Genomic DNA, 14,953 nt, shown 5'->3' with positions numbered 1-14,953 from the left:
CTGGTGAATTCTCATTGGAAATTGTATTTATTGATAAAAATCCAAAAGATTAATTTCCACAAACATCTTTCACTTGATTCATTTTTACACTTTATTCAAACTAAATGTTTTTACAAAAAAAGGACAGCAAACTGGTATTTCATTGTTGATCCCTGATGATGAGAACCCATTCTCTTTTAAATCTACATTACAAAATTAAGCTAATAATCTTATCAATGGTGATATCATTGGCTCATAGTTTAGCCCTGGCTTGACCCATTTGCTGCGCTCAGCTAAGTGATCAAGGAACCAATACAACGCCTCACTTCCCTCGGTCAATACCCTGGTCTGACCTATTGGCTGATGTGGAGAGGGGAGCAGATCTATAGCACTGACAGCCCCCCCATCCTCCTCTTCTCTCTCATTAAATCCACTCTATTAAACTCCTTATGCATCTGTCTGTAGGCTGCCGGGCCGGGGCTGGGAAGCTATTGGAGAGCCCCGCTGGTGGTCTCTGAGTTCAGTTATGGCTGAGGAACCGACAAAAAAGAGCACCACGTTTCCAGGTAGATAACCCTGGACGGATTTTTGATTGCAACAGTATAAATTGTTGTTAGGCATTAAGAGTTTGTGTTCTTGTGTGGCAGTTGTGTGTTTTTAACAGGCAGTAAAGAGAACAACTACACGGTGGACTGGAATAGTGTTTCACGGTGCATCGATACTACAAAGGTATCGCGATACACTGCCGTTAAAAACGCAGCGATTCCCCCATTTCATTAGTATCGGTACTTTATGAATTGCATTGTTAAGCGCTCTGCTTCCACTCCCTCCAGCCGTGTCTGCAGTGCCTCCCCTCTCTCATGCAGGCTCTAGCTGTCATATCATGTGGCAAAACGAGACCATGGCTGCAAGTGCGAGTGCTATTGCCGATGTGCCTCGGCTTGTTGACAAAAATGGCGCAAGAAACGAAATTTGAAAGTATTTTGGTTACATCTCTGCTGACGGAGAACACGCAGCTCTACATGATCACCGCCGCAGCTCCGCCTGTTGTGACGGGACCGGTGCACGGAGCAAAACACGTAATTCAATTTTAAGACCTAACCCACTTAACTATCTTATCTACATCTGGAACTTGATAAAATAGTTATAAATATGTTTATTCTTCACTGTCGGGTCACTCATTACTGGATCATTGAGCTGCATGAGACGGATATGACTGGCTGTCAGGAGGGAGAGAGGGAGAGGGGAAAGAATAAAAACTCTCGTGTTATTATCCAAAGTGAATGTACACTTTTGAATAATGTATTCTATAATGTGTTTAAAATAAAGCACAATAATGACATTTCAGATGGTTTCCCCTTTTTTAAGAAAAGTATTGAAAAAGTATCGAAATCACAATTCTTGACTTGGTATCGGTATCGAAACAAAAATGTTGGTATCGTGACAACACTAGTCTGCAAGGATATTTAGGAAAAGTACTTGTTGGCTCTCTGTGCAAGAATTGGATAATGAGTAAGTATGAAGCCAGACTGAAAACAGAGGAAACAGCTACAGTAGACTTACACCAAAATCCATCTTGTTCATATAAACATCATTTATATCTCACTTGTTAATCTGCATAAAAATATAAATTGTGAAAACAGCAATTACTTTAATCAAAAATCTGTACAGTAGACTCACACCTAAAGAAGTATTAATTATTTTTCATTAAACAAACAAGATTTAACCTGCTAATATACTGTATGGTTTCTCTCCGTGTCCTGTCTTTATGCTTTGCTAAGTTTACCAGCTGCTGGCTGTAGCCTTATATATGAAAGGCTGATTTGAAAGACCTACTGATCTTTTTATCTGGCTCATCCCAGAGTAAATAAGTGTAAGCCTGTCAGTGTCACCATGCATGTGGGTGTGTCAGTGTTTGAGAGACAACATCACATGACTGGTGAATGTTGACAGTGGTTTGTGTGTGTTTGCGCTGTACAGTATGTGCGAGAGGCCTCATTCAGGGGTGGAGTGGAGGCGACTGTGGCCGTTTGGCAATGTGGAGTCGGACATGTCCACAGTCGTCACTCCCATCTTCTTTAGTGAGCGCTCATCTGTCACTGAGATGGAGCGAGAGAATGCAGGACGAGTGGCAGCCGGTGGGCCTGAGAGAGAAAGAGAGTTTTTTTTAATTGTTCCTTTTTCCTTCATCCACAATTCTTCTTCTGTAGCTGCTTTGACAACACAAATGCGTTTCATGTGATGCTAATAAATCTAATTGAAGTTGACAGATAGAAAGATGAAGAGACAATGACATGCACATGACATGAAAGAAACAAAGGTACACAGATAAAAGGGGAAGAAAGGCAAAAGAGGCACTGAGAATAAGAGATACAGAGGAACAACTGTGTTTGGGGTTTCAATTAATTTAAGCATTCTTAAGATCTGTGTCATACACTTAGATTCCCATTAGTTAAATCCCTCATTGGTATTCAACCCACACACGCGGCTTTTCATTAGACTCTCTTGAGCAAATGACATCCATTTACTTTTATTACGCCAGATGAATGAAATGAAAACTATCATTCGGCCTGTGCAGAAATAGACGCAGTGGCATCATTTGGCCTGTAGGGGGTCATGGCAGTGCAGCGAGCTGCAGCAGGTTGAGCAATGACTGCAGATTTGTTGCAGCTTGATGTCTCTCATCATCACACACAGAGGGAGAGAGAGAGAGCACAGGCAGCAAGAAGCTACAGGCCATAGTGGGAATACTACCTTTGATATCTCTCACATCAAGCTGAGGTTCACCAGACTAACCAGCAGGGGGCAGGGTGACCACACACACACACACACACGCACACACGCGCACTAACATGCATGCACACAACACATATGCCCAGACACAGACCCCCACTACGGCTTACATTTGCAGCTAAGTGCTGCAATGGCTTGTTATTTATGTTGAGAGGGCTGTTGATGGGGAGAGTTCAGCAGGTGGCTGCATTACACTGTTACTCAGATGGACGCTGTGGCATTATCACTTCATGAGCCTGCCTACTCTCTTCTTCCCCCCCTTACATCTGTCTTTCTGTCGCCCTTTTCTGGGCATACACCTTCCGTCTCTCCCTCCTCACTGCTCTTTGTGAAGTGAAATGCCTCCTGACTGCTCTTCCCTCTCCTTTTTGCTCCCACAGATGTACACCAGCCATCTGGGCACTTGTAGGCCACAGTTTAGGCACAACCAGCCTCTGTTCAAGCATTACACCATTTTCATTTATACTATATTACAGTCTGTTTACAGCAATGGTTAACATGGTTTACTAAATAAATATAACGTTCCTGTTCAGGTTCATTGTAAATTCGTAATGATCTAAAAATATGTTTTTGCCTCTCTGTACTTCCTCTACACCGCCTGCTGTATCTGCTGCGTGTTAGGCTTAAATTTAATGCAAATATCATTATAGCTGAGCTCAAATATACATTTCAAACTGACTACTCTATTCATACTCATCTCTCTCTGCCCTCACTGGTCTCACATCCAGCCATATTCTCTCTCATCTCTTTCACTCACCCCCCTGTCTCCCCACCCATGCTCTGTCGTATTTCTGTACAGTATAATCAGAAGATGCAACCTCACCTGTGTTGCACAGGTTGGATTTGACTTTGCTGTTGGTCTTTTCTTGCATCGTCTGCTCGTACTCTCTCACCTCATCCAAACTCAGCCCTGTGGGACACAAACACACAAGCCCGCACCAACACACTAAGTATCAGCAGAGAGAACGGAATATCTATTACATTTAAAAGGCTTTATATTAAAAAAAAGTTCTGTTGTGTTTTCCGATGAGACCCACCGTGCCATTCGTCTATCCATGTGACTGCTTGTCTGTGTCCCACCAGAAGAATATCCCGGATGGCCTAAAATAATACCAGAAAACAAAAACACTGCATGATAAAAATGCTACTAAGTGCTTTAAACTTAGAAGTATGCTGACGTGTTTGAAATGCATCAAGCAAAAAGTGACCGGACGTCATTGTAGAAGTATAAACAATGCTATCTTGTAATTATGTCAACTGAATGAGATTACGGTTGAGATTGGAAGTAACTTTAGACAAGTGGAATCTTTTCTTAGAAGTGTTTATGCGTTCGCCTTTTGACAAAACCAAACCCTATTCCTGTAAATACCTTTTCGCTGCGGTAAAAATATCTCAGAAAGGGCGTTGCCAGTTATGTTATTAGTACTTTTGGTTTTTCTTTTGTGAATAGGTGCTTTGCCTCATGGTTATCAGCTCTTTTACTTGTTCCACTGTGAGAAACTCTGAAAACCTCTTCTTTGTTTGGGCCAGAAGAACTGAGGCCCTCTTATGGTTTTGTAGTGTAGGAATTTTCCAAATAAATCTGACCTGAGGTTGGATTACTGAATGGTAGAGGATGTCATTTGAGTCTGAGAGCCTTCTTGGCAGTGGTCTTAGTAATCATACTAATGTATATAAATTAATTTCTGTATGATTTATTTATGTGAAAATATAGCACATTGCTCACGCGAGTAACAAATGACAAATCAGGATTATTCAGGATCATCATTTTACTGTAAAGGCTCAAAAATACAGGAATCAATGCTTGAATGAAGTTAAGCACTTTATGAAATCCAATTACTCATACATTTTAATTTCCCAACCTTGTATTACACCTATATGGGCTTGTAACATTAATTTATCAGTACAGGAATAAAAAGCTCAGTCTCACTTTGTGTAAGAAATCCTCAGTCTTTGTCTGGAAGCCGTACACCTCGAAGCTGCACTGCACCCTCTTATAAGAGCACATAATGGGCTTGTGGTCGTCCCTCCAGCCTTGCTTCAGAGGCCCTCGGCCAGTTTTCGTTGACATCCAGTGACTCGGGTCCTGCACGGTGTAAACAGTGGGTCTATAAGTTACTTGCTGAGTCTGCAGAAACTTTGGCCCTGTGAAGCGTCTTGGGGGGAAGCTATGGATCTGTAGATGTGCACTGCGAGTGTGTGTTTGTTTGAGCGTGATGTTATGTGTGTGGGGGTGCAAACAGATTATTTCCTCAGTACAACTATGACATTAAAAGTGAGATAGCACACTTTATGAAAGCGGTTGTGATTTTACTTCCTCAATGTCTCTTGTTTTATGAGATTGGTGTGTTTGCTTATTTCATCTGTCTGTCTGCATGCATATGTGTGCTGGTATGCATGCTCCTGTGTACCCAGGCCTGTGAGTTGACCTTTGATCCTAAAGACTTGATGGAAGTTAAGAATTTTAAAAGCTTTGTGGGGCCAAAATGTACATTTTAAAAAGCGTGATTGTGTGTATTACTGATTAATGCTCTTTTAGAAGCAAAAACACACACGAAAGTATAGCAAATGTATTAAAGGGGAAACATCATAGGTGAAAATCCACTCCTGTGTCATCCAGTACAAATATATGAAAGTGATATTGATCTTTTGTGTAACCCAAGGCGTAATACTTAACATGCCAGAACTACTCCTTTAGTGAATTCATAGCTTTTTGTTTGCAAAAACACACAAAACAAACATTGGTGTCAGAACAGTGCCTACCTCTGACTCTTTGTAGTGCTTTTCAGGAATGGGGTCACTCAGGATATCCAGGAAACTCACATTCTCTGTTGGAGTCGGCATGTCCCCAAACACCTACACCCAAACAGATGGGGGAGGTCATACAGTATAATGAGAGCAGACACACACACACACAGTCTCACACGCATACAGTCACTCACTCAGAGGAGAGGGGGGTGAGAGTAGATGAGTAACTGTGTAGAAAACTGAGGTCACACACCATAACACCCCTCACTTTATCCCACCCCGAGGCCCTTGGAGCAAATCACACTGGAGCAAACATAGGAGAGAACAGATGAAGGAGGGGGAGATGGGAGGGAAAAGAAAAAACAAGGACGTATGCGAGATATTAGAAGAGATGGGGGGAAAAGAAAAAGAGTTATGAGGGCAGAATACATTTTTCAATGAGAGAGAGAACGGATGGAAGCAAGGGAGAGAGAGGGGGGGCTGCACTCTAATCTGACCTTGTTTTAAATGTGTTCTAATGCCCCGCTGAAGTTGTTCATTTCACAGTTGAAAACTAACAAATAAGGGAAACCTGCCGTTAGATAATAGCCCGCCACGCTCCTGTGGTGCTGTTGTTGGTCTGAGTCAATCCAAGGTCTTTCTCCTTCTTAGGGAATGAGGTGCATTTTCTGGATCTATTGTTTTGCTTTTTACTTTCTTTTCAGGGCATGACGTTGCCTCTGTCTCCTTGTCAATATGTCTTTGTTGTCAGACAGAAAGAAATGTTTGGCATTTGAACAGGATGTAAAAGATTATCAAAACAGACTAATTGTTTTGTCCCTGAATATAACTGCTATAACTGTTGGGCAGTTTAATATATAACTAATTGCCATATTTTATTATTGTTATTGCCATAACTTTGTACATGTTTTGTGTTTAGTAACTCAATGTTACAAGTACTTACAGCTTTAAAAGAAAAATATATATAATTGATTTATGTTCTCCTAATTTATAAATGTGATGGAGAAAATATAAATAACATAAAAAGAAAATAATGAAATACGTCATGTTTGTTCTTGACACGACATGAAACAAGACACACCACATTTTTCTCTAACGCTGAACTCGTCTGCACGTCCACATGTTGGTTCTTGTTGTTGATGGCACAGACAGGGTTGCGTGTGTGTGTGTGTGTGTGTGTGTGTGTGTGTGTGTGTGTGTTTCCCTTGGTCAGACTGTAGCATGGCTTCCGTGCTCACCGCCACTGCATGGTTAATAGATCTTCCAACACTGCATTGTATGTTTTGCTTGTTTTCCTTGTAATTTGCACATCAATGTGGTGATCATTTTCTTTGCGCTGCAGAGAGAATTGCAATTTCTCTCCTTGCGCCTTGTCTTTCTCCTCCCCCTCTTCCATAATCACTCCATCTTTCTCTCCCCTTGCTCCCTCTCATACTCACATTGACGTTATCGCCGTTGTTGTTCTCGAATCTCGTGTCAATGCGTATGCTGAACTTGGGGATGAATGATACCTACGGGGTGACGAGGTAAAAAAGGGAGGAAAAAGGGGCAGAGATATAGGGTGGATGCAGGCTGCAGATTAGATCCACTGATACTAGAGAGAGATGAGCTCTGTTGCATTCATGTACAGTAAATGATGTGTGAGAATACTTACTGAGTACTCTGCAGCACCAGGGACATTCAATATGGAAAGGGAGAAACGGCATTAGTTACTCATACATGCATGAGCACGCAATTGGTCTCACACACATACACATTACCACGGGGGAATACATGCAAACATATTGATGAATATTTGATGCTACTTGGAAAACCAGCTGTTAAAAGTAAATAAGTTTTGTATAATGCATCGAGGTGAAAGTTAAATGATGTTTAACACAAACAAACTCGCTCAAACACAAACCTGTGATGGTGTACGGGTAGAAATTCCAGGCCTTTTCTGTCACATAGAAGAATCGCGGGACAAATGATCTCACCCAGCTTGGCAGTTTACTGAATGCAAAATAGGAAGAAATAAGAGTCTCTTTAGAGAGTGGAAAAGAGGAATAGTAGGAGAGAGATTATAGAGGGAGACGGAGAGAGCCTAAGTGGTTTTTGTGCCATTTATAGCCGGATTACCTGTAGGCTACTCTCACCACAGCATTCATTTTTATGACTCATTCCCAATTACACCTGTGGTGATGAATTGTTACTGTAGCTTCCAAGGCACATGTCAAGAAATGATTGAAAGGAAATGCACTCACTATACTCTGTGTGTGTGTGTGTGTGTGTGTGTGTGTGTGTGTGTGTGTGTGTGTGTGTGTGTGTGTGTGTGTGTGTGTGTGTGTGTGTGTGTGTGTGTGTGTGTGTGTGTGTGTGTGTGTGTGTGTGTGTGTGTGTGTGTGTGTGTGTGTGTGTGTGTGTGTTCCAGCATATCTTTACTAATGAGGACCAAATGTCCCACAAGCACAGAAAGATTAGGAAAATCCTCCACAGTGAGAGCATTTCTTTACTTCTGTAAGAGTTTATTTTAGGATTACGCATTGGGTTTAGAGTGGTGATTAGTAAAAGAGTTGAGGTTACATTAGGGTAATGAGTGAGGTTAGCTTAGGGTTAAGGAATGAATTTAGAGTTAAAAGACTGAGCTTTCTCTATAATAAAAAGCATTGATTAATAGCCTGTCACTCTGAAAACGAAGCAACGAAAGCACTACTTTCAGCACAATAGTACAGACATGGCCGTCAGGCATAATTCCTGCAGGTAACAAAGCATAATGTTACAATTTGTCATGTTCACAAATAATAGCAATACTATCTGCTAATGACTTTTAATAATTGAGACAAGGGGTAACTTATATTGGTTAAAGAGACATTTATCTGAGTAATACTATTTGCGTTTGCCTTTTTCCAAAACCACATAAACGTTCTTTCATTGTAGAAACAATGTCGAGAAAAAAGGGCGTTGGTTTTGCTTTCACTTGTGTTCCTTTGCTTACTGATAGTGCTAAATGATGCTCAAATATATTTTTTTATTAGCTTTTCAACTTTAATTTCTTTATTAAATCTGACATTAGGCCTTGGGTTTATGGTGTTGATTAGGAAAAGAGTTGAGGTCACATAAGGGCAAGGAGTTAGTAAGGTTAGCATAGGCTTAGAGATTGCATTTGGATTTAAAAGATAAATCTGATTGTTTTTTTGTTTTAGACTGAGCTTTCTGTATTATCAAAATGTATTGATTAATGGTCTGTCATGCTGAAGAAAAAGCACATAAAGCACTTCTTTCAGCACAACAACATGGACAAGGCTGCAAGTTCCTGCAGTTGACAAAATTACAACATTTAGGTGTTGACATGTCTCAGGTCATGTTAGGGCTGCAGCTTGAAGCTAAACCTTTTTTTCTTTGGGTATTTCTTTATTTTAATGCCTCGCACTTTAGTGTTTATAAGCATTTAATAAAAACGTAATTAGGTATTAATTTATAGTTATAAATACATATGAGGACATTTGTGAATCTGAATGTATGACAGACACATTTTAAACTGCACTCTTGGTCTTAGAAGTAAAGATCCTCTTATTCGATTTCTTGCAGAGCTTCAGCTTTCAGATATTTTTTACATAATTCATATAATTATAATACACTGCTGGTTAATGAATCATTAGAGGAGTCATAGTTGTTAACAAACACATTAAAGAAATAGTTTGACATTTGGGGAAATTTGCCAATTTGCTTTCTGGCAGAGAGATGTATGAGAAGATGAATACCACTCTCATGTGAAGCTGCAGCCAGCTGGCTAGCTTAGTTTAGCATAGAAAACAGCTAGCCTGACTCTGTGTAAAGACAACACAATCTGCTGTATCAGGTGTTAAATCTTCCCAAAACTGCAGTGTTAAAGGGAAATGTAGATTTGGGATCTGTGCTGGACTTCATCTTGGTTTAAAGCATTAACATCTGGAGTGTCCACTGGTTACCTGGCAACTGCTCACAGCCAATAAATAGTCCAGGAAATAAATGAATGTAAAGCAGCAAACCCTGATTTTTTTCACTTTTTGTACATTTTAAACAAGCAACATATGTGAACTCGTGAGCTTTAGACGAGTTGGTAGGTGGATTTTGTTACCTTATGATAGAGCTGGGCTAGCTGTTTCCCTTTTCCATAGTTAATGTACGGATGTAAAATCATTATTGTGCCAATCTTCACAACTTGCACCATCTCCCGAAGTCAACTGTTCTCGTATCTACATTGGATTAAAACTACATTATAGTTTGTTATGACATTGAGTAAGTCTTTATTCATTCATTTTTTTTTTTTTACAAATGCTTGTTAAATTCATGCTAATTAAAGTGTCAACATCATTTTAATGGATGAACTCGTATCTCTGATCTTTTTTGTTATGAGCACACATCGTTAAAGTGTGACCAGCCTCCAATGGCTCAGAGAGATGTTTTTCCCACGATGACGTGTTGCTCGCAGCTGTGTCTGAACTTGTACAATCACAACACTGGATGATATACTTTGATGAGTTCACGGTACAATATCATGTCTACTGTAACCCAAACTGGAATAGGCCTCAACATGTTTCAGTAACTGGGTTCCTGAACTCAATATGTGGGAACTGCGAAACTGAGTGTTTCAATGTTGAATCTATGTTTAATCGCGTGTTTGTAGTGATACCTGTGACATAGTGTAAAGCCTTAAGGTGAAGTAAGAGATCAAAGTTCTAACACAATCAGTTATCATAATGACAGAGCCGACAAGTTGATGATAAGGCTCAGGTTGCAAATCACCGGGATTCTTAGTTTTAGTGCCTCATTAGAACAGCATTGCAATCAGTGTGCACTCTACCTGCTTAGGTAGATCCGCTTCTCTGTCAGCTGACCCTGGCCGTGCTGCGGGTGCATTTCGGCCTCGTTCCTCACCACCTCCACCCCTTCTCCATCACCACTCTGCTCACAGCTGTGCTTACTGATCATGTACAGCTGCCCAATCCTGTACTGGAGCCCGGCGAGAGGTTTTATGTGAGGTGTATGAAGGTGAGGATGGGGAGGGGAAAGAGAGAGAGAAACAAACAGTGATGAAAAAACCTGAAGCACAAAGCAAAATCTCTAAAGCATCAAGGTAATAATTGAAGTGATTTTGAATTGTATTATCTCTGATATCCTTAAAAATACTACTTCACTTTTGGATATATTATTGTTACAGCTTCTCTTGATTTGGTCAGACCATTAGCATGTTGAGGCTAATGTTAGCTAATTTTGTATAAATATTGCCTTAATCATTACCCCACACCTTGTCTGTTGTCGGGGGCAAAGTATTTATGAAGTTTACATTTGACTTTATTTATTTGACTGTTATTTCCCCTTACTCTATACATTGATTGCATGTTTTTTTGTCCTGTTAGACTGATCCTCTGCCTTTGGTTCTTGACCTAAATTTAAGTGACTTCACATTTAAGAAACATTAAATCCAAGGTGTCAGAGAACATTTCTCAAACTGTGGGCCACAAGGTAATATTACATTTTAATGACTTCAATAACCAATCAATAATACTACCACAACTAGTCATTAAACCATTTACTCCATCGAGGAAATTATAATAACCATCAACGACTTAGAGAAAGTAGTTGGGAGTGATGACAGAAAAATGTCCAGGCAGCAGGTTCAGCCATAGTTGCTGAGTATGGTTTTGTCTCGACAGGCACTTACTCAGTGCTGCTTAGAAGCCCGCTTTGTATTTGCGCTTCATTTTTTAAACAGTCACTTGCTGTGTATAAAGATTTCCCTCAAGTGACCATATCTGACATCAAAATGTAATTTGGCCGGTGAGGGTGAACGACTGGAGTCTAAATTAAAGAGGGGGATGGGACTTTGTTCTCTGCTGCAGCCCCAGTTTGTGCTCGATGCTGATGAGGCGGGAGTGTTTCTCTTAGCGAGTCTAAAGAGGACGAGGCCTTTGGGCATCTGGAGTGGCCTGACTGATTGTGTGTTTCCTTTTGAACCATTTACTTAATAATACTTCAGTTTCTGCACTGATGCTGCTTTCTGTCTTTTCCTCCTCAACAGTGTTCCTCTGTACATCAGTGTGTTCCCTCTAATTGCAAACTGAGATTTTAAAGTCAATATGAAAAAATGATACTACAAACCACTATCTATTCTGCTGTGACCACCATACCGTAACTCATTGTGCCCTATATATTGTATTTTTTTAATTAAAATTGGAAGATGGGGAGGCAGAGGGAAAGAGGAGGGCAGATTTCAGTTTGCTATCCTTCACTGTGCAATGTTGACATCATTGTGGCTCTCCTCCTCCTTATTCCAATTACAGTGTAATGTCAACATTCAATATTTACTTATTGGGTATTCATGGGACTTAATTAATCAAAGCGATGGATGCTTTTACACCGTCTTCAGACTAACAGACTACCGAGCAGCGAGCCCCTCCCACACAGGTTATGAATCTCTTTGACTTTCTAGAAAACTAATTTTAGCAGGAAGTTAAAAAACACTTATCCTGCCTTAAATCACTATTATTATGCAATGTGCATGCCTTTGGTGAATGATGTGTGAATAGAACCATTCATCGAAAGCTTTTGGCATGTTTTCTCTTCCAACAAAATAATGGCAAGGACAAGTTTCCGAGCTGTGAATTTGTCATAACTTCCTGAGTGTAAATATAGCTCATCATCGTGGGGTGGAGACTCTGCAGATAGTGTCAGTCGGATGTCGACTGGAAATGAAAGATTATATGATTAAAGTAAAGCTTGTTGCAACTTTTATATCCGGTGATCAAATACTAAGAGCAAAAACTTGAATTTGTTATGTAACCCTGGAGCTGTCCGCTGACAAACACAATAAGACTTATTTTTTGCAAGACAAACACAAACACCTTTGTAAATATTTTTAATTAACTGTGTACTCAGCTCAAAGGAAAAGGTATGGAAAGAGAATGGCACATCTGTACAGCTGTCTAGTCTTTTTCTTTTGAGCAGTGTCAAGGAAGCCACATTTAATTTTCCTTTTAATGTTGCTTCAACTTATCATGCATTTGCTTCTGTGCAAAGTGACAACCACAGGGCGGCTCAAGGACGGATTTAGCCCATGCACAGGAAGTTGAAAATTGAACCAACGACCTTATTAATACTGTTTTCACCAATTTAGTGCTTGTATTCTTTTTTTGTTTTGTTTAATACTTACTGCTGGGAAACTATCAATAACAAAAAATAGGTGATACACTCCTTTCAGTAGTAAGCAGAGCCTTTCTGTTATTTTTTCTGGTGTGTCACATAAGACATCACTAACATGATGGCTGGTAAACAGTTTGGAGTGTGCTTACTGGTTTTTATATCTGCTACTTATTCATTCTCTCTTTCAAAGTTCAGTTAGTGATTCGGTAACTTGATGATTTTTTGGAACGGTGAAGCAGTTCTTATTAGTTTTCTTGTGTGTCCATCTTGTTTTACCTTGGTCACCAAGTTACAGATGGACACTATAAACGATTAGCATTGTTATTATGTGGGGTTTTTTGGTAAGTGGTAAAGGGGTTTTACCCACTATACGACCTGAATTGCAGCTGCCACTGGTCAGATTTTCCCACAGCAGAACACAATAGTGAACATTCCTTACGACACAATAAGCTGTATTGTGTTAACACTGAACTGCTTCTTAGAAATTTCAAATGTGAAAATCTAAACTATTCCCTTTATAAAAATGAAGGCAAGGCAAGGGTTAGGCCTTTGTTAATGTCTTGGACTGATGTAACCGTCAATATGTGAAACTGCCTCAAATAAGCTGCACTTAAACTTACATTACCTTCAGGCGAAAGAGGATTTGATGGCAGCTCAAGTTTCTGTGTGCCCTGAACAGATACTGTAAATCCTATTTTGGAATGCTATTTGTCACTTTCATTGTTGTGGTAACAGGTAGAATTGTAGACGGGGGGAGGGAAAGCAATGTGTGGGGTGTGATGAGGACGTTCCTTTTGAAGGGCACTTTGGCGCATAACTCACTCTCCTGTCCACCTTTTTTCCCCAACGGGATCACCTTTGTTTTTAAGCCTGCAGGCCTTTGTTTGAGTTTAGGTCTTGCAAAGCCATAACCAGTCTGACTAGTTTTGCGCTGCGTGGTGTGCAAACGCATGCGAGGGAAGTACTGAAGCAGACAGATGGGGAGATAATTTAGACACAACAGCAGCGATATGATGCTGCCGGCCAGGTGTTGTGCTTTGGCTCCATCAGATTGGCCGAGACTGTTGATGCTGAACACACCGCGCTTACTCCAGTGTGCCAAAGCTCCCACAGAGCCGCCGCAGGAGGTCTGTGCTCTGTTGGCACTTTTCTTATCAGCACATTAACACTTTCGAGATAACAAGTCGAAACAATACTTTAACACTAGAAATAAAACCCCCCTCTTTCAATTTACAGAGTTGTGTGTACTAGCGTGGGAAAGACAAACACACTTACCTCATCTACAGTCAGTGGCATACATATGCGGTACTCTTTCATCAACATGGTGCAGCTACAGAGAGGACTGTCTGTGTGAACTGTGTCTCTGCTCGAGTCTATTTCAGCTGTCTCAGTTGCATAGTAGACAGGCTCAGGCAAGCTGCACTGCTACTCGACCACAGTGACCTCTTTTCTGACGCTCTTCTTCCGTTGTTTTGCTGATGTCAGTAATCCAATGAGTTAAGTCCAGTCTCTCTCTGTCAATGAGTATCTGCCGCTTTTTAATTTCTACTTTCCTCCCTCGCTCACTCCTCACAGCCCTGTGTCTATTGTTTTTGTTTCTCTTCCTCAATTAATCTCCTGCACTCGACTTTCTAGCTGCCGTCTTGCTTACTTCTGCTTTCTCTTCTCTTGCCTTTGCCTGCCCTTTTTAGTTTGCTGTTTTTCTCACTTAGTTTCTGTTTGCCTTCTTTCACCACAGTGAGAAAGTGGTAATTAGCTGTGAGCTAAGATTGAAAGGCAACCAACTCCACCTGCTCTTTCACTTCTCTGCCTCCTTGCGCTTTGTTTAAATCCTCCTAAGACTTCTCATGTGTAACATTGGTGTCTGCTTGGCGCTCCTCCCTTTCCCCTCAGCTGCCCTCCGCTGCTTTCAGTTCCTCAAAAATTCCTTTGCCTGTTCCCTCCTTATCTCTTTTGCTCTCCCTCCCATAGTATCCACTCCCCGCCCACTGTACTTTACAACCAACTCACCTGTGTCACCTCCCCCCTTCTCCCTTCCTCTCTTTGATCTTTATCTGTCCTTTCCTCTCTGTCGCCAACTCTGTTTTCCACAGTCTATCATTTCTATATCTGGCAACGTTAATTAACTCAGTTTGTTGACACCAGTCTTTGAATTTGATGCATATTCCTCAGAACGGACCTCAGACAGGCATGTTATGACATAGCAATGGCTGGCAAACGGGGGTAGGTAGTGCGGGCCATTGGATTAAATATTACCAGAGCCATGAGAACT

General features: G+C 40.7%; 1 protein-coding gene across 1 annotated transcript; it reads right to left on the bottom strand.

Annotated features, from left to right (window-relative positions):
• Positions 1 to 8: 8 nt before the first annotated feature.
• pitpnc1b (phosphatidylinositol transfer protein cytoplasmic 1b) lies at positions 9 to 14,581 on the bottom strand. The gene is made up of 10 exons (XM_063879499.1): positions 13,957 to 14,581; positions 10,343 to 10,491; positions 7,424 to 7,512; positions 7,175 to 7,182; positions 6,960 to 7,031; positions 5,536 to 5,628; positions 4,703 to 4,858; positions 3,810 to 3,873; positions 3,596 to 3,682; positions 9 to 2,123 (listed from the first exon to the last, which is right to left on the bottom strand). The coding sequence occupies exons 1-10, from the start codon at positions 14,002 to 14,004 to the stop codon at positions 1,975 to 1,977; spliced, it is 915 nt and encodes a 304-aa protein (XP_063735569.1). The 5' UTR covers positions 14,005 to 14,581; the 3' UTR covers positions 9 to 1,974.
• Between the last annotated feature and the right edge of the window lie 372 nt (positions 14,582 to 14,953).

Source organism: Eleginops maclovinus, chromosome 3, assembly GCF_036324505.1.
Source record: "Eleginops maclovinus isolate JMC-PN-2008 ecotype Puerto Natales chromosome 3, JC_Emac_rtc_rv5, whole genome shotgun sequence".
NCBI classification, from domain to species: Eukaryota; Metazoa; Chordata; class Actinopteri; order Perciformes; family Eleginopidae; genus Eleginops; species Eleginops maclovinus.
The sequence above is the reverse complement of the archived record's forward strand: the minus strand, read 5'-3'. Positions and strand labels throughout refer to the sequence as shown.